Source organism: Triturus cristatus, chromosome 2_1 (assembly GCF_964204655.1).
Source record: "Triturus cristatus chromosome 2_1, aTriCri1.1, whole genome shotgun sequence".
In the NCBI taxonomy this organism is placed as follows: domain Eukaryota; kingdom Metazoa; phylum Chordata; class Amphibia; order Caudata; family Salamandridae; genus Triturus; species Triturus cristatus.
The window spans coordinates 830539448-830566162 of NC_140581.1; the positions used below are offsets into that span (position 1 = coordinate 830539448).

General features: G+C 50.1%; 1 protein-coding gene across 2 annotated transcripts in view; it reads left to right on the forward strand.

The window, feature by feature from the left end:
* The window catches only part of FANCC (FA complementation group C), a 1034531-nt gene that overhangs the window by 84671 nt on the left and 923145 nt on the right, over positions 1-26715 (forward strand). For both annotated transcript variants that reach the window (XM_085632903.1, XM_085632904.1), the window contains exon 4: positions 24968-25062. In XM_085632903.1, the coding sequence (XP_085489029.1) occupies positions 24968-25062 (95 nt within the window). The remainder of the gene's footprint in view (positions 1-24967; positions 25063-26715) is intronic.

Genomic DNA, 26715 nt, shown 5'->3' on the forward strand with positions numbered 1-26715 from the left:
AGGAGAGTCAGCCTATTGGCTTGCAATTTGGCAGTATTTTAACATCACAATTAATTGAAGAGAAAGGTCTGTACAAGTCATACTGCTCTGGGGGTTTTCCTTTTTTTTTTTTTGGGTTATTTTTTCAGTAGGAGGGGCAATAGCCCTACAAGGACCTGTAGGAGAGAAAGGATGTTGTTCACTCTAATAACCATATTTCTACCATTTAACGACACTTGCCAAACATGCAGGTGAAACAATAAAAACAACATGCAGACAGTTGTCGATCTCCATACTAGTACATACTGCATAGCGGCTTTAATTTTCACGTACAAACGGGGCAGCATCGCTCGTTCAGGGTGAAGTAGAGAGTAATGAGTAACAAAGATCGTGGGGCGCAATTTAGGGGTCCCCATCCGGCAGAGGGGGAAGGTCGATTCCCCGATACATCGCTCATCTGGTCCAGATCTTGCGGTGTTTTGCAGGGCATCCCAGGGCAACAGCTATCTCGGCCCCCATGCATCTGTCTAACTCGGTCTTCCATTTACCCAAGGTCGGCGGAGAAGTCGCCTTCCACAGTTGCGCTATAGCCCTCTTGGCGATGGTAAGAGCCAGAAACAGTAAGTGCTGCTTGTACCGATTCCCCCCCAATATCGTCAGTGCTATGTAACAGGAAGAGTCGCGGGTCAAGTGGGAGCTCCCACGACAGCCCCTCATTCAGGCTGGACCTGATACTGCGCCAAAAGGGTTGCCGCGCCGTGCAGCTCCAAACAGTGTGCAGAAATGTCCCATCCTCCCGGTCACACCTCAGACATGTTGGAGACAGAATAACTCCCATTCGCCAGAGTCGAGCCCTCTTATAATACGCCCGGTGTAAGTATTTGAAATGTATGAGCCGATAGCGCATGGAGACCGCTGCACCCCTCGGGCTGGCGATGGCTTCCGCCCAGTTGTCATCAGACAGGTCTGGGATGTCGGCCTGCCACGCAAGTCGCGTCTTGTCAATGGTAGAAGGCGTGTGGGTCGTCAGAGTCTGATATATTTGCCTGATCTTGTGGAGGCCAAGATCGCCCATTAACAAGCGGCCCTCAAGGGGGGAAATTCCAGGAGAGTCTCCAATGAGCGGATCAAAGGGGCGAGTGCATTTCGGAGTTCAAGAAATTTGTAAAATTGTGTCCTATGTAGGTCGAAGTCAGTCTGTAGTTGTTGGAATGATTTCAATGTGGTGCCTCGTAACACATCCCCGAGGGTCGAGGTTCCCACAAGGTCCCACCCCCAAATCCCCTTCAGGGCGGCCACCGGGCAGAGAAATGTGCCCTGCCATAAGGGAGTTTGCTGGGTGAGTTTCTTATTCCAGCCCATCTGTCAGGTCTTAGCCCGCCATAGCTGTATCACAACTCTACCAGCTGGTGGCATAAACTCCAGGCGTGCAGAACTGTACAATAAATGAAGGAGGGGAACCCGCTCCATCGCTGCTTGCTCAATTGAATATGCTGGATCCGTGGGGGAGTTATACCACCATTCATTCATTCACTACGAGGATATGAGACGCTACATAATATGAATAAATGTCTGCAGCTACAATACCTCCACAGCACCGCCATTCCAAAGGAATTCATTTTGTATGGCAGCAACTTGTGCAAACCAGGAGCGTGGAATAGGGTATGGAAAGTTTTGAAGTCGATATAAGATCTGAGGCAATGACACCATCTTAAAAATCGCTGAGTGGGGGCGTGTCCAAGATGGCGGCGGAGTAAGACGTGTTTTCAGTCCCTCCGCCGCCGTGATTGCAATAGCTTTGATTAAGAGCCTTCCCTTGCCCTGTCGGCGGCCCTCAGGCTAGCGCTGTCCCCCTGACTGCTCTGGAGACGATCTGCTGGCGGAGCCGATCCCGTGAGCCGAGCAGAGCCCTCCCGGCAGCTTTGGAGCCTGTGGCGTGGCTGAGCATTGGAAGCCGGGCGCCTCGCGTGGAGGCACGGCTGGGGGCGGAGCCTTCTGCGGCGCCGCGGGGACAGTGCTGCTGGCTGCAGAGCGGCGGTCGGGTCCCGCTGGCGAAGTCCCGGCGATCCCCCCGGTGCGGAGCGCATTGCCAGACCTGCGGGTGCCGCATTGGCGGCTGGAGGCCTGGACCTCGAGTGGACCCGTGGCTTCGGTGGAGCGGCACCCGAAGAGCTCCTGGCTGGATTTGCGTGGCCGCGGTGTGGTGACCCTGCATTGGAGTCCGGCGCGGGGCCTATCCTTGACCCTTACCCCCGCTCTGGAGAGGAGCGCCTGGAGGCCGGCGTGCTCGGGCTGGCCGGGGGTGCTGGTCTGCGGAGCTGCGGCGCCCATGCCGAGGGGTGCAACCTGAGCTGCGGAGTGGATCCCTGGGGCCCTGGACTTGATCGGTCTCGTGGTGGGCCATCGCTGGGGATTTGGTGGGAACTTTCTCTACGCACGGCCCCCGTGGAGTGCCCTGACGTGCTGGTGAACCGGCCGAGCCGGAGTGATTGCCACTGAAGTGGGACTTGCTACATCGCTTGGGCCGGGACTAACGCCCGCCGGTGAGCTCCTTCCTCATCCCCCCTCCTTCCCCCCCCCCCCCTCCCCCGGTTGGACTTTCGCTGGGCCCGGGGCCTCTTGGGGGCCGAGTGTGGGGCAACGCGACCGCTGCGGCTCACGGAGGGGAGAGTCCGGACGCCTCTGCCACTGCCACTGTGGACTTGAATACGACCGGAGGGACGCGCGTTCCCCACCTGGGCTGCGACTGCAGGCGTCGCCTGCCTGGCCGCCTTGCCGCCGGGGGCCTGCGGAGTCGGGACTTCTGTGCAGGGCAGACATTAGCCTGGTCGGCGGCGGGGGACTCGGGTCGAGATGTCGAATAGGCCCCGTAAGGAAAAATCGAGCAAAGAGGGGCCCCTGAGGGGTGCGCCGCCAACGACGCCCCCGGGTACCAGCGCTTCCCCCCAGCGGAAGGACGATGACACGCCGGCCACCAAGGCCTTCATGTTGGAGCTATTTTCCGCCATCAAGGAAGACATCTCGAATCTCCGCTCCCAGCTCGCCGCGGACCTCAGAGACGTGCGACGAGAAGTGGATGGCATTGGCGAGCGCGTGGCAACGCTGGAAGAGCATGATCTTGGTTTGGCGGGGGATGTCCATCAGCTCCAACAGGATGTCCTCCGACTAACGATGCAGAACTTGGATCTCCAGGCCCATGCGGAAGACCTGGAAAACCGGTCTCGGCGAAACAACATCCGTATCCGAGCGGTGCCATGGGGGGGCGAGGCTGGGGATCTCCGAGGGTATGTGGAGGCCCTCTTCTTGCACATCCTGGGTGACGATGACCTCCACGAAGTTAGGATGGACAGGGTCCACAGAGTGGGCCTACCGAGAGGCTCCGGGGCCCCCCCTCCGGACATTTTGGTCTGCGTCAATGATTTCCAACTCAAGGAACGTATTCTTAAGAAGGCACGGTCCATGGCTGACCTGTTATTCAGGGATCACCGTCCCCAGCTCTTCCAAGATCTGGCAGCCTCTACGCTGCAGAAGCGCCGCGACTTCCGGCCTGTGACGGCCTTTCTGCGCGCTCAAGATGTGGCTTACTCCTGGGGTCATCCCTTCCGACTCATCTTCAGGTGGCAAAACAGGCTGGTCCAAGTTCGATCATTGCATGCTGCCAAGGATCTCCTGGGGCTGGCTGATGCTGCGGATTCCGCCGGGGGGGAACGCTCACCATCACGACGCAGGCGGCGCTCTTCCTCCTGGCACAGAGTTGGGCGACTGGCGGCACAGAATGGGCCGAACACCGCGGCCAGCCAGCAGGAAAGAGATGGAGCTGTGGCCTCCGTAGTGACTGTGACGGTGTCATCGCCGCGGGACAGCTCTTCAGCGGCTTGATGGTAGAGGGAAGGCTGTTTGGTGGCGGGGGGACGCCTTCCTCCTGTTCAGGTACCGTGGGTAACTATGTACTTTGGGGGAAACACCCCGGTCTGGAGAGTGGGTGGGACGCCACCCATTGCCTGCGACCCCGCTCTCCGAGGGTCTCAACGTCAGCCCTCTTGGTTGCAATGTTTTCTCTTTTGACTTTCTTTAGGTGGGGGCGGATGGCTCCTTTGTTTGGTGTTTATGGGGTTCTGTTGAGTTTTTGGGAAGGGGATCTTGGGGATGGGGAGGGGGGGTGGCGAGGTGGCTGGGTGGGTGTGGGGTGGGGTGGGGAGGGTCCAGTGGTGGTAGCATGGAGTGGCTGCGAGGACGGCTTTGTGGGCTGCGCCCAGCGGGGGTTCTGGGGAGGAGACCTGAGAGGGTAGAGGGGGTCACCCGTGACTGGCAGGGAGGGAGTGACGCTTGCTTTAGAGGGGACCCTGGTCCTGGGAGGGGTGGGGGAGGAGGGAGGTGCTGCTGTAAGGGCCGCTGCACTGGCTGTGTGGGGGCTGACGGTCGCCTTCGGAGAGATGGCTTAAGGTGGTCGACGAGCTGTGGTCCGGGGGTGCGGTGTGGGCTCCCTTCTGACGCGGCCTTTCTAGACGGGTTGGGACCCGGGGACGGGAGCGGCGCTTGGTCTGTGACTGACTTGAGAGAGCTGAGAGTTGGGAGAAGTGTAGAATGCCTGTTACCCTAGGCACTTGGAATGTGAAGGGGTTGAATTCGCCTCAGAAGCGCCAAAAGGTTTGGAAGTATGTCCTTGACCATCACCTAGATGTGGTGGGTCTCCAGGAGACCCACCTGGCTTGGCGGGATGAGGCCCGGCTGAAGCATAAGCGGTTCCCCCTTATATATAAGTCTTCAGCGGTCTCTAAACATAGGGGAGTAGCTCTGCTGTTCCGCTCGACTCTCCACTTCCAGCCCTTGGGAGTCCGAAGCGACAGGGAGGGTAGATGGCTCCTGGTTAAGGGGGTGCTACGCGGGAGGACTTGCTCCTTCCTTGTGCTGTACGCCCCCAACATGGGGCAAAATAGATTCCTCTTGAACTTATTGCGAACGGTAGAGGAATTTGTAGAGGGGGCGCTCTTCGTTATGGGGGACTTCAATCTAGTTTGGGATCCGGACTTGGACTGCTCCCACTGCCGAAGAGCTGAGACTGGTGTCTTCTCTGCTGAGTTGCGCCGGCGGATTGAGGAACTGGGGTTGCTAGATGGGTGGCGCTCCTTGCGCCCCCTCTCTCGGGACTACACTTTCTTCTCTCATGTCCACCAATCGTACTCCCGCCTAGACCATATTTTTTACAGCCAATCCCTCCGGGGATCCGTGAGTGAGGCCCGGATTTTTCCCCTCTCTGTCTCTGACCATAGCCTGTTTGCCCTGGGGCTACAGTGGGCGCCGGTGGGGGAGGTTCCGCGCAGGTGGTACTTTCCGGCCTCCCTGGTGAGGGACGATTCTTCTTGCAAGGTGCTCGGGGTGGCGATTCGGGACTTTTTTTTTACCTTAACCCGGTGCAAGACACATCTGTTTTCACTACCTGGGATGCCTTTAAGGCATCCGTGAGGGGTAGTTGCATAGCTATTAATGTGGCACTTAATAGATTACGGAGAACGGAGCGCGAGGCTTTAGAGGCGGAACTAACTATGCTGGAGCGTACGCATAAGGATCAACCTTCCAAACAAACGTGGCGCCCACTCACTGCTCTCCGGGGCAAGTTACGGGCTCACTACAACAATAGGTCGGAGTTTACCCTCCTGAAGCTCCGTCATCTCTCCTATGCTCAGGGGAACAAAGTAGGAAGACACTTGGCCTGCCAACTGCGTCGTAAGCGTGAACGGGATTACATTGGAGGACTTCGGGATGCAACGGGTGCGCTACAGCACTGCCATGCGGCCAAGGCTGCACGCTTTGGCGAGTTTTATGCGGCGCTATACGCGGGGGACTCCCTGGATCCCACTGCCCAGAGAGACTACCTGCGCGCTCTCCCGCTCCCTCAGGTATCTGCGGCCTGGAATGAGCTGCTCTCCGCTCCCATCACTGGGGAGGAAGTGTTGGGGGCCATCAAGGCCCTGAAGCCTCACAAGGCGCCAGGGGCGGACGGATTCACGGCCCTCTTCTATCAAACCTTTGCCGCTGACGTCAGTGATTTCTTAGTCCATCTGTTTAATGCAATGGCCGAGTCGGGGGTTTCCTCGGCCTCTATGGCGGAGGCAGTCATTTCAGTCATCCCTAAGCCCGGTAAAGACCCCGCTGTCTGTTCATCATACAGGCCGATCGCCCTGCTCAATATCGACGCCAAACTCTACTCTTCCATCCTTGCGTCCCGCCTGCAGGACCTGATGCCAGTGCTAATCCACCCGGATCAATCGGGGTTCATTAAGGGGCGACAAACCCATGACAACATTCGGAGGGTGATTCACCTCATCGAGAAGGCCAACCGATTTAACATTCCGGCTATATTACTGGGCCTGGATGCCGAGAAGGCGTTTGATCGGGTGGACTGGCAGTTCCTCTTCCGTACCTTGGAAGCGTTTGGGTTCTCGGACAGATTCCTAACCATGCTTCGGGCCAATTATAACGAGCCCCGTTCACGTGTCGCGGTCAATGGCTACTTCTCACCTTTCTTCCCGCACACGCAGACACGAGGCAGGGGTGTCCACTTTCTCCCTTGCTGTTCGCTCTGAGTATTGAGCTGTTGGCGCTGGCGATACGGGAACACCCGGACATCCGAGGAATACCCTTTACGGGCGAACAGCATAAGATCTCCTTCTTCGCGGATGACGTCTTGCTTTCGCTTGCGGACCCGGCGCAATCTGTCCCCCACGTGCAAATGGCACTGGCGAGTTTTGAAGCGGTGGCGGGTTTTAAGGTGAATTATGACAAATCTTACATCCTTAATCTCACACTCTCGCCGGGTGAGGTGGACCGCCTCCGACCGCTCTTGCCCCGGCCTTGGACACACTCCTCACTACTGTATCTGGGTGTGCACTTGACTCCCACGGTGGGGAAACTATATTCGGCCAACTTCTCCCCTCTTCTGGCAGCGCTGCGGGCTGATTTGGACCACTGGAAGCCGTTGTTCATCTCCTGGCTGGGTAGGATACATGCGATTAAAATGACGCTCTTGCCTAAGCTTTTATACCTATTCCAGGCGCTCCCGATTGTCTTGGACACTGATTTTTTTCGTCGCGTAAAGTCTCTAATGCTCCGATTCATATGGCAGGGGGGGCGAGCTAGATTTTCTTTTGCCACTCTCCGACGCCCTAAGGGAGAGGGAGGGGTGGGCCTCCCAGACTTGCTCCTCTACTATAAAGCTGCGCAGTTGCGGGTCTTGGTGGAGTGGACCCAGCCGCTCTCAGAGAAGCACTGGCTCCACATGGACAGGAGTGTGGCGGATGATCTGGTATGGAAACCCAAGGGGGACAGGCCCCAGAATGCGTATATCAGCACGCCTACCGGCACCACCCTTTAGGTCTGGGATTCGGTTTCCGGGGATGAGCGCTGGACTACGTTCCCGTCACTTTTTACTCCCATACATTTCAACCCAGCCTTCCTGCCGGCGCTACAAGAGGGTCCATTTGACGCATGGAGAAGCGGGGGCTGTCTCGCCCTTACGCATTTGTTCCATGGCTCTGCCCCGCTCACCTTTGACAATTGTGGTCAGGATTATGGGGTTCCTCAGACAGAGCGGTTCCGCCACGCCCAACTGTTGCACTGGGCTTTGTCCCCACCGGTTCGTGAGGCGGCAATTAGGCCGCCCACCCCTTTTGAGGCCTTCCTCTCACGCGCCTCGACGATGCGCGGTACCATCTCCTTTATATATGGCCATCTTTTAGCCACCGCTCTTTCGCCAAGGCCGCGCTATATGGGCTTCTGGTAGGACGTCCTGGGGAGGGCTGTGGCGGATGAAGAATGGTCTCATCTGTGGCGTGACTTGACCAGCCACAATCATTCAGTGGAGCTGCGCGAGGCACACCTCAAGACTATGATGAACTGGTACCTCTCTCCCGCCAAACTGCACCGCATTTTTCCTGCCTCATCGGACAGGTGTTGGAGGGGCTGTGGCTTCTTGGGGGACTTCCGCCATATTTGGTGGGATTGCCCGGTCATCCGCCCCTACTGGCAGGGGATCCTGTCCCATATTAAAGAGATCCTGGGTTATCCCATCGCAGATTCTGTAGCCTCCGTGTTACTGGGCCTCCGGGATCCCCTCCTCGAACACCAGACACGCGCGGATAAAAAGATTCTTTGCCTGTGCATAGGGGCAGCTAAGATCACTCTGGCGGCAGCTTGGAAAAAGAAGGAAGCCCCGGCGATTTCTTTGTGGCATGCGAGGTTGTGGAAATTGTTGAGCATGGAACGGATGGCTGATGTCTTTCTGGGGTCCTTTAAGAACTTCAGTTTCCGCTGGGGTCCTCTAGTGCGCTTTCTCTCTAGGGGGTTGCCGGCAGCGGTGTGTCCCTCTTCGATTCGAGCCCTTCACCTGTTCCAGGTGTAATTGTCGATTGGAGCTGCTCCCACGTACGACTGAGAGCTGCCACCACTGGGGGGAGGGTGGGAGGGTCTGGGAGGGTTGGGGAGGTTGCGCGGCGGGGGGCTTTCTCTTTTCTTCTGAGTTTAGTTTGGGCGAGGGCCGGCAGCAGAGGGGAGTGCTGGATCTTTCTTGAATGCCGAGCCTGGCTCGATACCATGGTCTTTTCAGGGGCATGTTGCGGGCCGGAAGCATAACCCTTCATTTGACATTTTCCTAGCTATATCAGTCCTAGTTTGGGGTACTTACTAGCTGCATGGCGGAATGCCTGACATGGTTGATACACTGACTGCTGGATTGGCTCCCAGGCCTCCCCTCCTAATATGCGTCCCCCTGCGAGGGAAGTTGTGCGGAATTGTCGCCTGTGTTTCCTTTCTGTGTTTTTTATTAATAAAGACATCTTTTACAAAAAAAAATCGCTGAGCGCCCGTCTAGGGAGAGGGGGAGAGAAGACCATATTGCTGTTTCGCTATTGAGGCTTGTTAACAATGGGGTGATATTATGCGCCCAGGAGACTTTGGGGCATGGGGATACAAAAATGCAGAGATATTTGAAACCATCCGTTGCCCGGGAGAGTTGTGAGGCCCATGCACGACCCTGGTGACCGCACATCGGGAATAGTATAGATTTGGCAGGATTTGTGTGTAAGCCCGTAGTACCTCCAAACACCCTGAGGATTTCCAATATGCGGGGCCCAGAATACCAGGGATCTGTCATGAAAAAGAGGACACTGTCCGCGTATAACGCTATGCGGTCTGATCTCGACTGAGACCAGTCGAAACCCCGGAGCACCGGGTTGCTCCTGACCCACACCGCCAAGGGCTCAATTGCAAGGGTAAATAATAGTGGGGACAAGGGGAAGCCCTGTCGGGTATTCCTCTGGATAGGGAAGAAGCGGGAACGGTGCCCCGCAATGCGGACAGACGCCGTCAGGTCGGTGCATAACAGACGTATATACACCAGAAAGCGCGGCCCAAAGTTGATTGCCACTAGCAATTGAAAAAGATACACCCAGCTCAATAAGTCGAACGCCTTATCGATATCGGCGAGGAGCATGGGGGCTGGCCGACCAAGCACCGGGGCCGCTGCCATAGCATTATGGACTGGCCGGATATTGAACCGGGTGGCTCTGTGCAGCATGAAACCGACTGGTTGGGGTGTATCAGGTCCGCGACACACGTACGCAGGCGATCAGCTAGGACTTTCCCTAACAATTTGGGTTCAAAATTTATAAGAGAGATGGGGCGGTAGGAGGAGGGGTCATCTGGAGGGCGGCCTGGCTTGCGAAATAGCACAATTTCTGCGTGCTGCCAATCCCCAAGCAGAATGGCAAGTTCCGTGGCCTCCTGGATGGCGGCCAAGAGGTGTATGTTCGGCCGCAGGAATTCCATATGGAACCCATTAGGGCCAGAGGCACGCCCGGGGAAAAGCGCGTTGAGGGCCCCAGTCAGTTCGTCCACTGTAATTGGGGCCTCAACTTGCTCGCGGAGATGATCAGGGAGTCGCCGCGGCGGGATGTCCGTGAGAAACTCCGCTATGAGGTCGGCCGAGATCTGTTCATGTCGTGCATAAAGAGTTGTGAAGTGTCTCGTGAATTCCCCAGCAATGCTCTCCGGTGTCGTGTGCAAGGACCCATCTATGCCGCGGATGACAGGTACGACCGCCGGGAAGTGTCTGCCTGGCAGAGCCTATGGAGTATCCTGCTGGACTTATCGCCCCATTGATAAACCCGGTGTTGTGGCGTCTCCGAGATCTCTTCGGCCTCACCCATGAGATATTGCAGTAGTTCCTGTTGCGCCTGTATCAGGTTTCGACATATAGTAGGGCTAGGGTCTATGTTGAGCTGTGAAGCCAGGGTCGTCTGGCGTAACTCCAAAGCCTCTAGTTGCTCCCGCCGTGCACGTTTATCTTTGGTGCGATAACTGATTTCGATACCACGGATAGTCGGCTTGAGGGCCTCCCATTAGATACACCGAGAAGGGGCAGAGGGGCCATTATTATCCGGGTAAGTAGTGATCGCTGTGTGAAGCATGTACTGATAATCAGGGCACCGCAAATGCCAGGGAGACCTTCACCAGCGAAAGGGGGGTTTCCGGAAGCATGTGTGCAACTGCATGGCGACCGGAGAATGGTCGGAGAGCCCGCGGGCCAGATGCATTACATGTGAAAATCGGTGAAGAAACACCTGAGGGACAAAGAAATAGTCTAAACTGGACTGCGACCCATGTACCGTGGACAAATAAGTGTAGTTATGTTCTGTGGGGTGGTATTCCTGCTAGAAGTCAGCCCAACCCAAGGTGGAGACCAATGTATGCAATTTTGTGGGGCCCTGTGGTAGTGGGTTGTCTGTACTACGTTGTCGGTCCAGTGGCCCCATTATATCATTCCAGTCGCCCCCTAGCAGGGTCAGGCCCTCAGGTATGTCCCCCCAGACTCCCAAGATCTTATCGATAAAAGCTGTCCCCAGTGGGGGAGGAGCATAGATACTGCCTATGGCTACCCGTTCTCCGTATAACGTGCCTGTGACAAAGAGAAAGTGGCCTCCTGGATCAGCCTTGTGTGTTACGTGCTGAAACTAGACCCTGCGATGTACAAGGATAGCCACCCCCCGGAGCCCCTAGTGAACCCCGCATGATATACATGATAAAAGCCGAAGACATGGGGCTTTAGTACCTAATAGGTGGGTCTCTTGTAAAAGTAGGATATCTGCCCCATACCTCTTTGCCTGGCGCAACACAGCACCCCGTTTCACCATGTTTAGTAGGCCCCTGACATTCCACGAGACCACTGTAAGGTCTCCGAAAGGGGTTACATCACCCAACACCATTATCTCTTGATTTAAAAACAGTTAAAGCGGGGAGATCAACACCGAAATGGCCTGTCTGCATACAACATAATAACACTAACATCCTAAAACTACATTCCCTTGAGACTCCTCCACCCCCCACCCGACACTGCCAAAAACTAGGAGTATCTGTCGTGGTGTGAGGAACACAAGGCCCCCAACAGGGGTACCCCATGCTCTCAGGCAAATAGAACCCTTCCGACCCAAGAAACATGAGAACAAGAGGGGCACAATAAGTCTGTGGCTCGGCAGTCCCATGGCCCAGCCCCCACACCCACCCAGAGAAACATTCACAAATAAAGTCTTAAGCAAATCCTAATCCCAGTCAACTTGCTATTTAGTTGCTGGTAGAGCTCCAACATGTTCAAGGGGGCCGCTTCGGGGTCGCTGACATCCTGTCCGATCCCGAACCCCGCCGTTTTTTGGATTTGGTTCGTCGTGGCCGTTGGCTTCTCGAGCTGCGTGAGGAGTCTGAATCTACCAATGGTGGGGAGCTCGACCTGAGCTGGGGGCGCTCATCTAGCCAAGCGAAGTCTGCCTCAGGCGTATCAAAGAAAAGCGACTTGGAGTTGTAGATCACACGCATCCTGGCTGGGTACAGCAGCATATATTGCACATTTAGATCTCGAAGCCTACGCTTCGCCGCGGTGAAAAATTGGCGTTGCTGTTGGACCACGCGCGTGTAATCCGGAAACACCATGATGGTGAATACTGTCCTTATGAGTCCTGGCATAGTGCAGAATTGCATCTCTGTCGGCATAGTTCAGGATTTTGGCGATGACCGGCCTGGGAGCCACGCCCGAGGGCGGTCTTTGAGTCAAAGCCCTATGAGCACGCTCCACCACAAAGGTCGAGAATAGGAGATCTTTCGGCATGAGGTCCGTGAGCCACCTAGTGATGAAGCCAGTCATTGAAACCACCTCACAGCCCTCCGGCAGGCCCACGAAGCGTAGGTTATTGCGTCTTTCTCGGCCCTCTGCACTCTCCACCCTAGAGGCCAACTCCTGCGACACGACCATGAGTTTGTTCACCTTTTTTTGGAGGGTGGAAACCGTATCTTCTACTGTTGAGACCCTGGTTTCTGCCTCTGTGATGCGATCGGCAGCTTTGCGGAGGTCCTGGCGCAAAAATGAGACCTCTGACCCCACTGCTCCGATCTTAGCATCCAGCATGTCTCGGTCATTGTTGATCGCCGCCAGGAGGGCCGCGTTGTCAGGTGCCGAGCTGGTCCTCTCAGCACCTGTGGCACCTCCAGTGGACGTAGTGAATTGGTCGAGGGTGCCCTGTTTGGGGCCTGCCCCCCAGGCTTGTCCTTGCCCATCGTGAATGGAGACTTGAGGTGCTGTGGCTGCGCAGGGGATATGAGCCGGTAGCGCAGGATCAGGCATGTGCCCCGGGAGGGGTTGCCGTAGCGTAGAAGAGGAGCTGTAGGGCCTGAATGTGTGCGAGTCCGGGCCTCAGATCTACGCCGCTGAGATATAGGGGGGCCTCCGGTCCAGCCAGGAGCGGGTAGTTAGCACGGTAGTTGCGCACCCGCTCCTCAAGCAGTGGGGACCAGCCATCGAGGAGCCCCACTACCTCCTCAACAGGGAGTGCGTTTGAAGTAGCCGGCGTTCATTGTATGGCCAGATACATCATCAAGGATACCGGCCAAATCCTGAGGCCCCTCCTGGCCACCACCAGCCGAGTGAAGCATCCAGTGGGGTCCCAGGCAGGTCGCCGTCTTCGCACAGCTATGTCTCGCTCGGGGCCACTCACGGAGCAATCTGGGCCCCACCCCCAGGAGTCGTCAAACAAGGCCGTCCAGCAAGGCGAACAAGACCCCCCAGACCACCAGAGGCCCCAGGCCGGCCCACACGTCTGCACAGCGTCGCCCCAGGTAGGGGGGGGGGAAGGGGCACCAGCATGATGGAAAATGGCAGATACAGGTGTAGGCCCAGCGCTCACCTCCCGGGGCTGCGATCCAGCCCCAGCGCTTCTTGGTCCGCCTCTGATGCGGTATCGTCACTCCAGGGCTCAACTACGATCACTCAGCCAAACCTGGCTGGTCCAAATTCCAGGGATCAGGTGCTGACAGGACCGCGACGACTCCAGCGGTCCTGCGGCAGGAGGAAATCAGGCGTCCACCCAAAGGGAAGCACAGCCATACCCTCAGGCAGGCGTGCTGAGAAAATGGCTGAACCCCGTGTGAGGGGGAGGGGCGGCCGCACCTTTCGCCTGGTCCGGGCTGGCTCCGGCAGCTTGCGCCAAGGGCTCCAGGTGTCTGGCGGCCCGCCTGACCGTCGTCGCTCTCGTCCCCGATCAGGACCCGATCGCGAGCGCCACAGCATCGCCCCAGGCCGCGGCCAGAGCGCCGGGGGAGGATCTGGCCTGAGCCTCACAGGAACGTTCTCGCCGAGAAAGCTGGCATTGCGGCTCGGCCACCTCAGGCGTTAGAGGGTCCCCGCGCTCCAGACGGCCGTGGGCACCAGCTACTTCAATTATCTACTCCTCTGGGCAGGATAATGTAGGATTCTGGTCGGATTATGGCGCGGACGTATGGAGCCCGATCAGGCTGCGTCCGCCATGATGGCTCACGAAGCCACGCACCCCGGGGTTTTCTGGCTTTTAGCAATTCAGTGATAAAGGCCTCTTGCATCGTCATGGGGGTTGCCCTGTCTGCTGCGCGCCCTCGAAGACAACGAGGAGTATTGGGGCTAGAGTTCCATCGTATTACTGATAGAATTTGGTTGGTAGCCCATCAGGCCACATTGCTTTTCCAGACAGTAATTTCTGTATTACTTCAAGGATTTTATCTTTGGTGAACTCCTGATCCAGGAAGGTGCCATGGGTGTCACGTATCCAGCCTAGGGCCACATCTTCAAGATAAGAGTTTACCTCTAAAGGTTCTCCTTGCTGTGTGGTATAGAGGGAGCAATAAAAGGCTGTAAACATCTGCGGTGTGTGAGCACCACATAGGTGCATGCACCCCAGCTCATCTCTGAGGCTTAGCACATAATTAGCAACTCAGGGTCGCTTTATAATGGTAGCTAGTGTTTTTCCAGGCCTCTCTTCCTCTCCATATGCCTGCACAACTGAATATTGCCTGTAAAACTGACACTCCCTGGTGGCCACTTTGTGGTATTAATCTGGTGTGCTATTATTGGTTCCTGATCAATGATTTGTTTCTTTTCCAGCTGTTTTAGTTCCCGTTCAAGCCTAGTTAGGTGGTCACGGAGTGAGCGTAGCAATTCTCCACTTGTGGCCATGCATAATCCTCCTAATGGTGATCTTAAAAGCCTCCAAGACTGTACTGACCAATACTACAGACCCTACATTTCGTCTGAAAAAAATATGAGATTTTCATCTTAAGCTCCTCTGCAAACAGACTATCCAGTAGAGTAATTGGGCATAGACACCAGTTTGAGCCCAGTTGGATCTGTGTTAGGATTGCTAATTTAAGTATAACTGGGAATGACCCGAAAAGGTACGGGCCAGATGATTTATTCCACTGTACCCAGGGTCCCTTTCTCTTGGAGATTAGCCAGTGATCTAGCCAGGACCAGCTCCCAATTATTGCTGAATGGTAAGTATCTTCCCTACCAAGGGGGTGGCAGACACGCCAGCTATCTAGAAGATCGGGGTCTTGTGTAATGTTCCGCAAATGGTGGGATGCTGCTCCACGGCAGCTAGGTAGGATATGGGTTTTACTTGTATGTTAGTTAAGGGCGCAGTTAAAGTCACCTCCTCAAAACAGAGAAGGTCCTGTGGATACAATCTTGCCCCACAACCGATAAAAAAAGTCCAGATTATCCGTATTAGGACCGTACTAGTTAATAATGGTTAACCAATGGAATTACCTGTTAACTTTGGTCAGGACATTGAGGGAGCGAAGCAATAGCTAGTATGTGGACAATAACTTGTTTAATATTAATATTCTACATTGCCATGTAATCAAGTTAAATGTTGCAATAACATTTCTCAACAAAATGTCAGGCCGTCTGCGCAGGAAATCCAAAGCTTGTTGTGGAGAGATATTGTTTTCCCTTAACGTTGATCCAAAGGGGGGCTAGGTAGAGCATGGCATAGGGGATGTCTGTACGTTGAAGTTTCTGTTTGATGGTGAGGAACTTGCGCCTAGCTTCTTGAACCTCCACTGTGGAACAGTGAAATATCGTTGCCATCAAAGTTCAAGGTCCGTTTTTCTCGGGTCAGGCGAAGGGTAGTGTCACAATCTCGGACGTTTAGGAGACGGGCACTTATTGGGCAGGCAGACGCTAACGGCGGGAGCTCACCGGCTAGGGATCGATGTTCCACTATGAGCATGTGCAAAAATGATTCCGGCCCAACAAAAGTCACCAGCATTTTTTCAACATAGTCCTCCAGTTTGATCGTATTTGTGGATTCAAGAACTCCCAGGATTCGGATATTATTATGCCAAAAGCACGTCTCCAGATCCTCTTTCTTAGCTGCTATCACCTTCAGGACTTTTTTCATGTTGAGGAGGGTATCACCTCAGGATGTCAAAGTATCTTTGACCTTGGATATGCGCTGTTCAGCTTCCTGAAGCCGACCGTCATGTTTCTCCAGTTTCCGTGTAATGCTATCCATTCTGGCGCTGAGGGAGTCCATTTTGGATTCAATGGTGGTCAGGCTACACTACATTACGTACAGCAAAGCCCATGTGGTCGCCCGGCAGAGGTCCGGTCCGCGGCTCCAGTGTCAGCCCCGCAGGAGACCGTTTTAGAATCAAATTAAAGTTTTGATTGGTGGCTGTCTGATTTGCCCATCTTTGCGTGGTATTTGGTGGGGGCAGTTAGTAGAGTATCTGTTATGCAGTGTGTCCCTTGCCGGTACAGTGATCAGCAGGTGTACAAAGGACCTTGGGCAATCTGGAGGGCGTGGATCATCTGTTCCAATGATACTGATAAGGATGACTCTCACCTGCCAGTATTAGTTTTAAGCTAGGGTACTGCCTCTTCCCTTGTCGACTCAATCTGCGGGGGCGGCATGAGCAGACCCATTGGCTTGTGGAGATGACAGATGAAGTCTCCCGTTGTCAGTGTGGATGACCCAGCATTGGATGGTCCCTCTGCTGTTAAGTCCCTACCAGCGAGGCGCTGTTGAGCTGCTTCCGAACCAGAGTTTCGCCAAGCTTCTGCACAATGACCAATCCCACGCCATCTGGTGATTTAACCTACCATCTCCGTGATACTTTTTACATGAGACGTGCTTTGAACAGGGACAGCGGTTCCAGACCACCCAGACAGGATGTGGGGTCCTCGCCTCCACCCAGGATTAGCGACCAGGCCTGCAGCAGGTGGTCAGATACCTCTGCGCAACCCGTGACCATCTGCTAGCAGGCCTTCCCATGTCTATAACTTAGTGCCCCGGGTGCGCCCTCTAAAATGGTGCCAGCAGGTTCAGTGCACAGAGTGGCAAATGCCCATCAAGGTAGTCCACGTAGCCCATTTCATCTCACATCCGTAGCCTATGCTAGTCTCCCTACTCGGCTTTCCGAGCCGCCGCCCACAGTCTACGACCTCCACTGCCATCCTCAGGATTCCCAAAGTCCACTGTGGCTGCCCGTCACTGCCCCCTTTCCCAGCAAGCATCCTCTGTCACCTCTATGAAGCCCGGGCCTGATCTGTGTGAAGGTCGCTATGCTGCAATTGTCCTCTGGGGCTCAACTGGCTCTTCATTCAACCTGAATGGCAAATACCAAGCACCCTGCAAGTATTAAGAGGCGTGTGGCACTGAAACCGGCAACGAATGAAGGTGGTGTCCTCCACGTAACACTATGTATTCTTACGCACCAAGCACACCCTTGTTCGTACCTTTACCACACAAGCCTAGGTGACTGAACCCAATTATATGTAATAATGTAACATTTTATTATTATAGCAGTAAACAAACATATTAAAAACAGTGCTTATTATAAAATCACAGCCTGACAATTTCTGATACTTAATCACAAAACAATCTCTTAATATATCCATAGGCACAATTTATACATCACTGTACATAAGATTAAAAACACATAAAATCATCAGTATAAAACAAAAATATCAAACATATGGTTGTCCATATGTACAAGTAAAAATACAGTAACCAAAACCATAGCGTTGTCGACTCGGTGTTTCGGAGGATGAAACTTGATAAAACCACCTTCTTCAGGACTTTAATTATATGACAACAGTGATCAATTGGTAAAAATATAAAACATGATTACCAATATATCAAAAATATCACAATCACATATAAAGAGTTCAGTTAATATTTACACATCAATTCTTATTAGCGACTACCCATTAATACTCATTCGTACTGGTGTGTTTAAAAAAGGTGGAATTTTAAATTTGTTTTAAAGGTTTTTTAAAACCGGTGGTTTAGGCCCTCAATCAAAGTATCAGTGTTCTCATAAAGTTCACTGACAATACCTCCCAAATTCATATTATAACACCACAGTTAATTTGGGATTCTCCTTTTTTATATAATGTATATCGGCCCCTCAAATACTATATATTTAAATACCTGTTTGCTGTTCACGGAATATATATTTGTTCAGGGACTCCGGATCACATTATATTCTACAATCAAAGAATAATTAGTATGTAACTCGTAGTCGTGTGCTCAATCATTCCACCTCATAGGTCACTATCAGTATTCTTCGTTACCTTTACTGGGTGATGGAGGCAACACCCCACCGGAAATTTCAATTGTTCTTAAACATCAAACTTCTACTTCCGAAGTGATATCTGGTTAGACACTCTAGGGAAATAAAATACCAGATACTGATAAGTTTATTATCACTGGGTTCTCTAAACTTATTTTTACTTTTAGTTTTATGGCCCAGTCCCGAGTTTGTTTTGCTTACCAATTTCTTACGTACTTCTCTGGCTATAACTTTTTTCTTTGTAAGGAGGTAGATCCTATTTTCCATCTACTAGTACTCTCTTCAATTATCCTTATGGAGTAGTCTTGAGAAGATTCCTAATACAAAAAGGGAACAGATGTAATTCCTATTACACTTTATTGTTATTGAATATTTGAATATTCCTAGTGCAATGAAGTATGTTGATGTAACTGGCAACTAGCTCATTACTATAAAAATATATATGTTAATGCTTCAAGTCCCGTAAGTTGCGTAAGGTCACTATGCATCGCATTAGGGTTTTAATATTTCTAAGTTAACTTGCTGATACAATTCTAACAGCATGAAAATATCAATGTCCTACATTAAATCAAAAATTAAAACAAAAAACCACTACGGGTTATTGGCTTAGACAGCTTGTCATCAGGCAACTCCCCTAAGACACACTGACTCTATCACTGTGGTTTTGAAATAACACCCCGTACTTTTAAGAAACTGAATTATTCTATTTCAACATGTCCAACTTAGGACTTTATGAGGGCTCTCCCTTCCCTCATACTTACTTTTACTTGGTGCCAAGTCCCATCTCTATGATCGGGCGTCTTACTCCTGTTTAACAAGATGCCCGGCACGCCGTCCGTCCCCTTAATATTCTATTGTGCACATATGCGTGCCTCTTTTTTTCAAAAACGGTTACGTACGTCAGTATAAATTTATTGATACACGCGAATCACTTACAAAGGTATTGTCTACAATAAAACCACTGAGTATTAATGGCATGATAATTCCCTTTGCTCAAGGTCTTTTACCTTTGATATATGAACCTCAGTAAACTGCTAAAAATATAGGGCCAGATTTACGACCTGCCAAATAGCGCCTTGCAAATTGCATCGCATTTGTGACTCGCAATTTGCGAGGCGCTATTTGGCATGTACAACAGTGTGTTTAACCCTGTTTGCGATTCCCAATAGGGTCGCAAATTGTGAGGCTCATGAATATTAATTAGCCTCTCGCAATTTGGGAATGACAGGCCCTCCCACGGATGGTGGCCTGCTGGGCTCAGCAGACCACTAGGTCTAGGACTGCTTTTAAATAAAGCAGCTTTGTTTATATATATTTTTTTTTTGTACAGCATCCCGTTTTCCTTAAAGGAAGTCACAACTTATTTGCGAGTCACAATTTATTTGCGAGTCGCAAAATACTGTTTATACATGGGCCCATGCTTTTTAGCGTGCGCCAACGGGTCTAAGACCTGTTTGCGCACGCTAAAAAGCGTCGTACATCTGGCCCATAATTCATGTTTTACTCAGTGGCATTTCATTGAGTGCCCACATGCGTTCCTATTGTTAATACTGGGAAATGTTATAAATACTCATAGTATAACTACATTAATTCTCCCTAACTTACTTACCACAAATGTATATATTTATAGCAACAATGTGTATAGATCAGTTCAATATAGCATATGTTGCACAAATACACTAATTAAAGAATTGCTGTTGCACTTGCACACGTTATCAACCAAACTTTATTGACAACGTTGCTTGTATTGTTTAAGAGGAGTAATTTATTATTCCTTATAGACATTCTTCAATCCTAGAGTTACACTATCAATATTGCGCAAATGCATTATTCATGTCATCCTTAATGCATATCAACGGGCCCGTTATCAAACTTCGCTGTGTATCCTACCCTGTTCCCTATTTTTTATTAAATGGAAAAGAAGAAGAAAAAACATTACAGAAAACTTTGAAATTTTAAATATATACATAAGGATCCGTAATGAACCCATGCCAGCCTACAATAACAAACGTTCCCATTCTTCCCGATTATTAAGACCAGATTTATAGGTGTCAAACTTACTCATGAACTACTCTCTTTTTCCTTTTATTGACTATGTCTCCCCCTCTACTCGAACCTCTAATGCATTCCAATATGCACCATTTGATATTCTTCTCTGGGTGTTTGCATTGGGACCAATGTTCTGTTTGGGGGGGGGCATTTTTCTGAAACCTACTGAGGCCGGCAACACCAGCCTCGGATGGGGAAGGATTCCTTCCCCTGTCTGCGAGAGCCTGACAGAAGCACTGCGTCTTGTGCGCCGGCTCTCTGGCGCCTCCTTTCTGTTGTATGATTTTGCCAACCAAACAAAACTGAAGGGTCTAGATAGTGGCAAAATTTATGTTTCTAATTCTGGGAGGTGACAAAGTGTGTTCTTGTCAGGAGCAGTCATCTGAGCTGTTGTGTGTGTTATCAAGAACAAAGCTCTTATTAATTGCATCTGCCCCTTATTGTGAGCAATGTAGAGATCTGTATGAATTTAGATTACCAGGTAGTTTGAGTGAGGCTCCATGTGATCGGAAATTAGCAATATTATCATAAATTGGGCTTGGAGTGACCATGGCACTATTATCTTCTCAGGCATTCTACGTTATTACTGCAAGCATATGCTCTGAGTAGCCCTGGACCGTATCAAACGCAGGTGGCTGCCTTATTTAGGATGTTATGGGGGAGCAGAGCTCTGAACGACTGTGGATTATCAGTAACAAAGCTCGGAGTGAGCCTGGCCATTATCAAGCGCAGATCTGTAGGTTTATGGGGATTATCAAGAACAGAGCTTTGGGCAACTCTGCATTATAAAGATCACAGGCGTAAATTCTAGGTATCCTAAAGACTAAAACCATTGTTATGAATCAAAAAGGAAATATATAGAATATTATACTCCCATGGTGCAGAGTCCTCCACATTTAAAACAAGCATTGGCAAAGCAATAGATCCCGCCTATGCAAGAGCTAATGGCGTTGCCAATGTGTTTTAGCCATGTTGTACACCAGTGTGGCTGCTGTTCAGCATGGCTAAAAGTTAGTGGTGCAGAGGAGAGTGGCATGGAGTGTCATAGAATGGAATGACAAGGAGTGGAGTAGAGTGTTGTAGAGTGGAGTGGCAGAGAGTGTTGTGTAGTGAGGTGGCATAGTGTGGAGTTACATAGAGTGGTGTACAGTGGAGTGGCGTAGAGTGCATTGGCGTAGATTGTTGTAGAGTATAGATGCATAGAGTGCAGTGGCATTGAGTGCAGTGACATTGAATTCAGTGACATACATTGCAGCATCTTAGAATGCAGTGGCGTAGATTAGAGTGCTGCATAGTAGAGTGAAGTGGCGCAGAGTGCAGTTGCATTGAGTGGTGCACAATGGAGTGGTATAGAGTTGAGTAGTGCAGAGTAGAGTCGAGTGGCGTAGAGTGGTGCAGAGTAGAGTAACACGGAGTGGTGCAGTGTATAGTATCTTGGAGTGCAGTGGAGTAACGCAGAGTTGAGTGGCAGAGAGTGCAGTGTTGCAGAGTAGAGTGTCAGTGCAGTGGTATAGAGTGGCATATAGAGCATTGTCATAGAGTACAGTGATGGAGAGTATAGTGCAGTGGTGTAGAGTGCACTGGCATAGAGTGCAGTTGTGTAGAGGGCAGTAGCGAAGAGTGCAGTGGTTAAGAGTAGATTGGCGTAGAGTGCAGTGGCATAAAGTGGAGTAGAGTGGCGTAGAGTGCTGTGGTGTAGAGTAGATTGTTTCAGAGTAGAGTGAAGTGGCATAGAGTGGAGTGGTGCAGGGTAGAGTGCAATTGCGTAGGGTGGCATATAGTGCAATGACGTAGAGTACAGTGGTGCAGAGTAGATTAGAATGGTGTACAGTGGAATGGCATTGAGTGCAGAGGCATAGAGTTGAGTGTTACAGAGTAAACTGCTTTGGCCTAGAGTGTATTGGCATAGAGTGCAGTGGCGTAGAGTGTAGTGTTGCAGAGTGGTGTAGAGTGGCTTACAGTGGAGTTGTGCAAAGTAGATTGGTGTGGCCTAGACTGGAGTCGTGTGCAGTGCAGTGGCGAGAAGTGAAGTGGTGTAGAGTAGATTGGAGAAGAGTGCATTGTCATAGAGTGGTACAGGGTAGAGTAGAGAAGCATAGCATGAAGTGGCATAGAGAGCAGTAGCGTAGAGTGAAGTGGTGCAGAGTCCAGTGGCATGGAGTGGTGTAAATTAAAGTGGTAAAGAGTAGAGAGCAGTGGTGGGGAGTGCCGTGATGTAGAGCTCTTCCTGGCTTCTGTTGGAGCAGGAAGCAGGATAGGCACCACTAGGCCAATTACAGCGGTACAATGCAGAGTTGTGATTAGTAAGCACCCAGGCTCCCCATAGCCAATCGTAACGCAGAGTTGTGTTGGTCTGAGCACCGTGGTTCAGGGCTCAGATGGGGAATGGAAGCCTGGGCATATTCTCCACCTAGGGTGTAATGTAGCCTGGGCGGAGAACATGCGAAGTATGGATGAATGTTTGGCCAGCCCTAGAGGGCCGGCCAAACGTTCATGCACACTTAGGAGGGTGCCACCACTACTTCCCCCCACGCAGCCTAGCCCTGCCCCACAAAACTTCCCCAGCACACAAAAATAAAATGATAACGTTTCGTTATTATCATTTTATTTTTCCTTGTTTGCCATGCTTTAAGGCAGTGGGGCAACGCTCCTTCGCCTTAACGGAGGAGACGCCCCTGGAATCAACAGAAGAAATCCGAGTGAATCTGTACTCTACGTCCAGATTTCTGATGGCGTCACACATTTTTTGTCGTATTAAGGTGTATATTTGAAAGAGACAATCATAAAAACTGTATTAACTGATTATGAACTGAATTGTTATCTCCGAAAGCCTTTGAGATCGCTTTCCAGTTGTTCTTTGTGTGATTTCAGATCGGGTGCCCCTTTGGTTTGACAACACTCTCTACAAATCATAGCACATTACCCTCTAAGCAGGAATGAAATGTGGTAATAGGCCTATTGTACCCCATTAAAAAAAACAAAATTGGGGAGTTGACAAAAGGGTCATCATTCTCTCACAAAAAGGATTTTATCCTCTCTCTGCACCGATCGATATGATTGACTTTAGTGAGGTAGCAATACAGACCGGCAGCCTAACTCTGAAAATTGGTCCAGCACCACTGGCTTGCATTGGCATTATGGCAGTAATTTTTGACACATTTCAGGCACTCTTAAAACAGTTGGGCCCAGCCTTGGTATAATGCTTGCACTAGTATAATGTTAATAATTTTATGCGTATGTTGTGGGATGTTTTGTAGCATGATGGTGCCCAACCCTTGTGTTATACTTGTGCTAACATATGGGTAATTCTTAACATTTTCATAACATTATTACTACTGTTGTTTTAGGCTTCGGCTTGTAAAATTGAAGTAACCTGTCTGCATTTGGCCATGCATTCGCTTGTTAATCCATTGACGCACTATCCAGTTCATTCAGCATCCTCCAATGCAGTTACCGATTCAGCCAGTCATCCATCTTGGACTTAAGTTATCTTATACTTATTCAAGCACTTAGGGCCTCATGTAGGTACCTCAATACCGGTCGGTAACGGCCGAAAATCGGTAAATATCCCGTTACCGACCGGTATTGAGGCACTTGAGATGTAGGTGGCTGATTTCTGGATTCGGTATTTACCGAATCGGAATTTTAAGAAATCGGTAAAATACCGATTCGGTAAATACCGAATCCAGAGATGCAATATAGGGGGCACTCAAGTGAGTGCATTATTGGTGTCTGGATTCGTTATTTACCACCAACTACAAGTTGGTGGTAAATGACGAATACCTTACAAAAAGAATTTTTGTGCTATTTGTAAAGTGCCATGTGGCAGACATGTATGTGCGCCACATGTGAACACATGCACGAATCAGGGGTACAACAGGGTGTCAATGTGACACCCTGCCACCCATGATAATGCCTCCCCTATTACCGATTCGGTATTTACCGAATCGGTAATAGTAACTGGCTTCCCATTCATTCCTATGGGCCTCCAGGCCCATAGGAATGAATGGGAAGGGATGCATTATTACGGATTCGGTAAATATCGATTCATAATTACCGATATTTACCGAATCGGTAATAATTATCGATTATTTACCTACATACTATTTACCGATTCATAAATACCGAATCGGTAAAATTCGGTATTTATGAATCGGTAAATAGTATGTTACCTACATGAGGCCCTTAGTCACTTATCCATCCATATGCTCACACATCCATCCAACAAGTGGTCCATCACATCCATCTATTTGAACAACCATAAACACACAAACTCACCAGTTAATGAAGAACCACTTGCACTTTTAAGTACCAGGCCTACTCTTTTTGGCAATGCTTGTTTGCAAATTGGGCTTGTCTGGTTCTTTTTGTGTTTATCAGGTGAGGCGGGGGCTGTATTTGATACACATTGGTGAGTGAAATGCATCTCTAGGGGTGGGAATTTTCTCATTTATGTCAGAGAATGGTGCAAGAGGGTGTACATTTTTAGATGTGTTCCACTAATGTATGCTTGGAAGAGGATGGGGGTGAAATTGAAGTTTAGGTTTGTGCCTTTTTTTGTTATTGTGGAGTTCCTTAGGTACTGTCTGTAGTACGGCCCTGGGATGCCCATTTGACCCACAATTGTTTTTAGAGTCTCAACACTTTATCCTTGCTTTGCTTGCTGAATAGCTTGTGCGATGTTCAACTAGTTTCTTTGGAATCAAAAGACCCCAAAATTTAAGATGGTCCTTTCCTAAATTATAGCACAGACTTTCAAGCAATATGTTCTGTTTACTATTGATTTGCACAACCACGTTCTTCAGTTTTTTATAGGCTGATTCTGTTGTGAAATCCTTCGATTCTAAGATAATTGTGAATGTTGCAGCCTTTATACTGTAAGCAAGATGCAAAAAAAAATCCTGCTTGAACCAGTTAAAAGTTCTGATTTATTTGCTTGTCATTTTTCTATGTACTGCTTTCTACGAAAACAATCCTGGATGTTTAATTCTTTCTCTTGTGTCTGCAGACGAGAGCCAGAGGTCTCTGATCTGGTGTCTGTGCTGCCTGTACAGCAGCGAGCCTCAGAACCCTGTGGAGCAGAAAGCCAACACGTGGATAAAGGTAAGAGGCAGCGTCGCTCCCAGGGCTGCTTTGAATTAGGAAGATTGCTTAAAGGTGTAGCATGACTGAACAAAGACAGCGTGCCATTCCAGAAACCACTCCAAAGGCGGCCTGCTGACGGACTGCTTTATGAGCAGGGTTATTAGTAGGAGTACAGTGGATTTTCGATTGTAAGAGCCCCCTTGGGATCGGCTACAAATCCTAGCACGGGCTGGTGGTTTTCAGACCGCCAGTTGCTGCTGGAGGCAGGTACATGCTTGAGGTTTCAGGAAGCCCCCCACAAACAGGGCTGCTGGAAGTGGAATCTTTCATGTACTCCCCTGTCATGACGTTTCCTTCCTACCAGAGGTTATTGGTACGACTGGAAAGCAGCCGGGGGTACTGAATTGTCATCGGAGGTTTCCTTGCTGAATAGGATTCGTCCCTTTCCTGCTCATGCTGGGTGGAAACTCGAGAGTCTTTGTATAGATGGGTGCAGTTTGTCACACAACACAAACCTCTTCTTTAGAAATGCCTGCACGCTGGATGCATCAGGGTCCTTTATCGTAGAAGACACACTTACTGTTAGAGAAAGAAAATATTCCTTGATGAGTACAGATCACATTGTATGAAGTTAAAGTGATTGTAAGAAGAACAAAGTGTATTTTTCTTTGTCATGTTTTCAAATCAGGAAAGGAAGTGTACAACGGGGACACTATCTTGTGGAATCTTGGACTGTATGCTGACCCTACAGTTAAATATTTGGAAACCCCTTAGCAGGCCAAATAGGCATGAGAAACAATTTGGATCTCTCTTGTCCGTTTACTCTTCTAGTAACATAACAGGCGGCCTAGGCGACAGGCAAGGGACAGTGGCGTTCGCATCACATTATATCGACCATGTTAATATCAAGCTTCAATAGTATTGCTTCCATTACATCGACCAACCACTACACTGTAAGGTAGTAAGTATATATTTACTATCTTAACTCTCTACCCATCCTTTTCTCAAGGAGTAATTATTAGTGGAATTAAACATAGCAAATTTGTATTTCTTGCAGTGTGGCCAAGTGAAGGTCAGGGTAGTGAATGCTATATTACTGCAATGCACATGAAATCTCTCTCTGGTAAGCTTCATTTGATTGTTAAATAATCATAAAAGCACCAATTTCATAAGTAACAAAATAAAATGCAGTACAAAGATATTTATAAAAACATACAATCAATTCTTCTACAAGTTTCGCTAACGTAAGTCCAAATTCAGAAAACCTCCTACATAACAGGTGGATTGATACTTTCAATTGGGCCTTAAATTTTGTAAAGCGGATTTAAAAAATATCCTACATAGAAAACAAACAAATTGAATCGGGAGCGTACTCAGAAAATACAAAAACATTTTATACCGTTTCAGAGCTTGTTTAAAAAAATCATAGTATTTACAAAAAAAAAGAAAAAGTGCTCTAATGATTGCACAGCAATCTCTTCACAGGGACAAATTAGCACAAACATGGCATCGCGGCATGATATTGTTCATGTGGAAAACAGAGGTGTGATTTAATGGTCTCCGCTGAAATTGTAACAGAAGCGATCCTTTCAGGGATTCTTTGTCCATGCCGAATATGGCTTAAGATTGAATTAAGTTTGCTCAATCGCATAGTACCTCAGCATTGGTTTC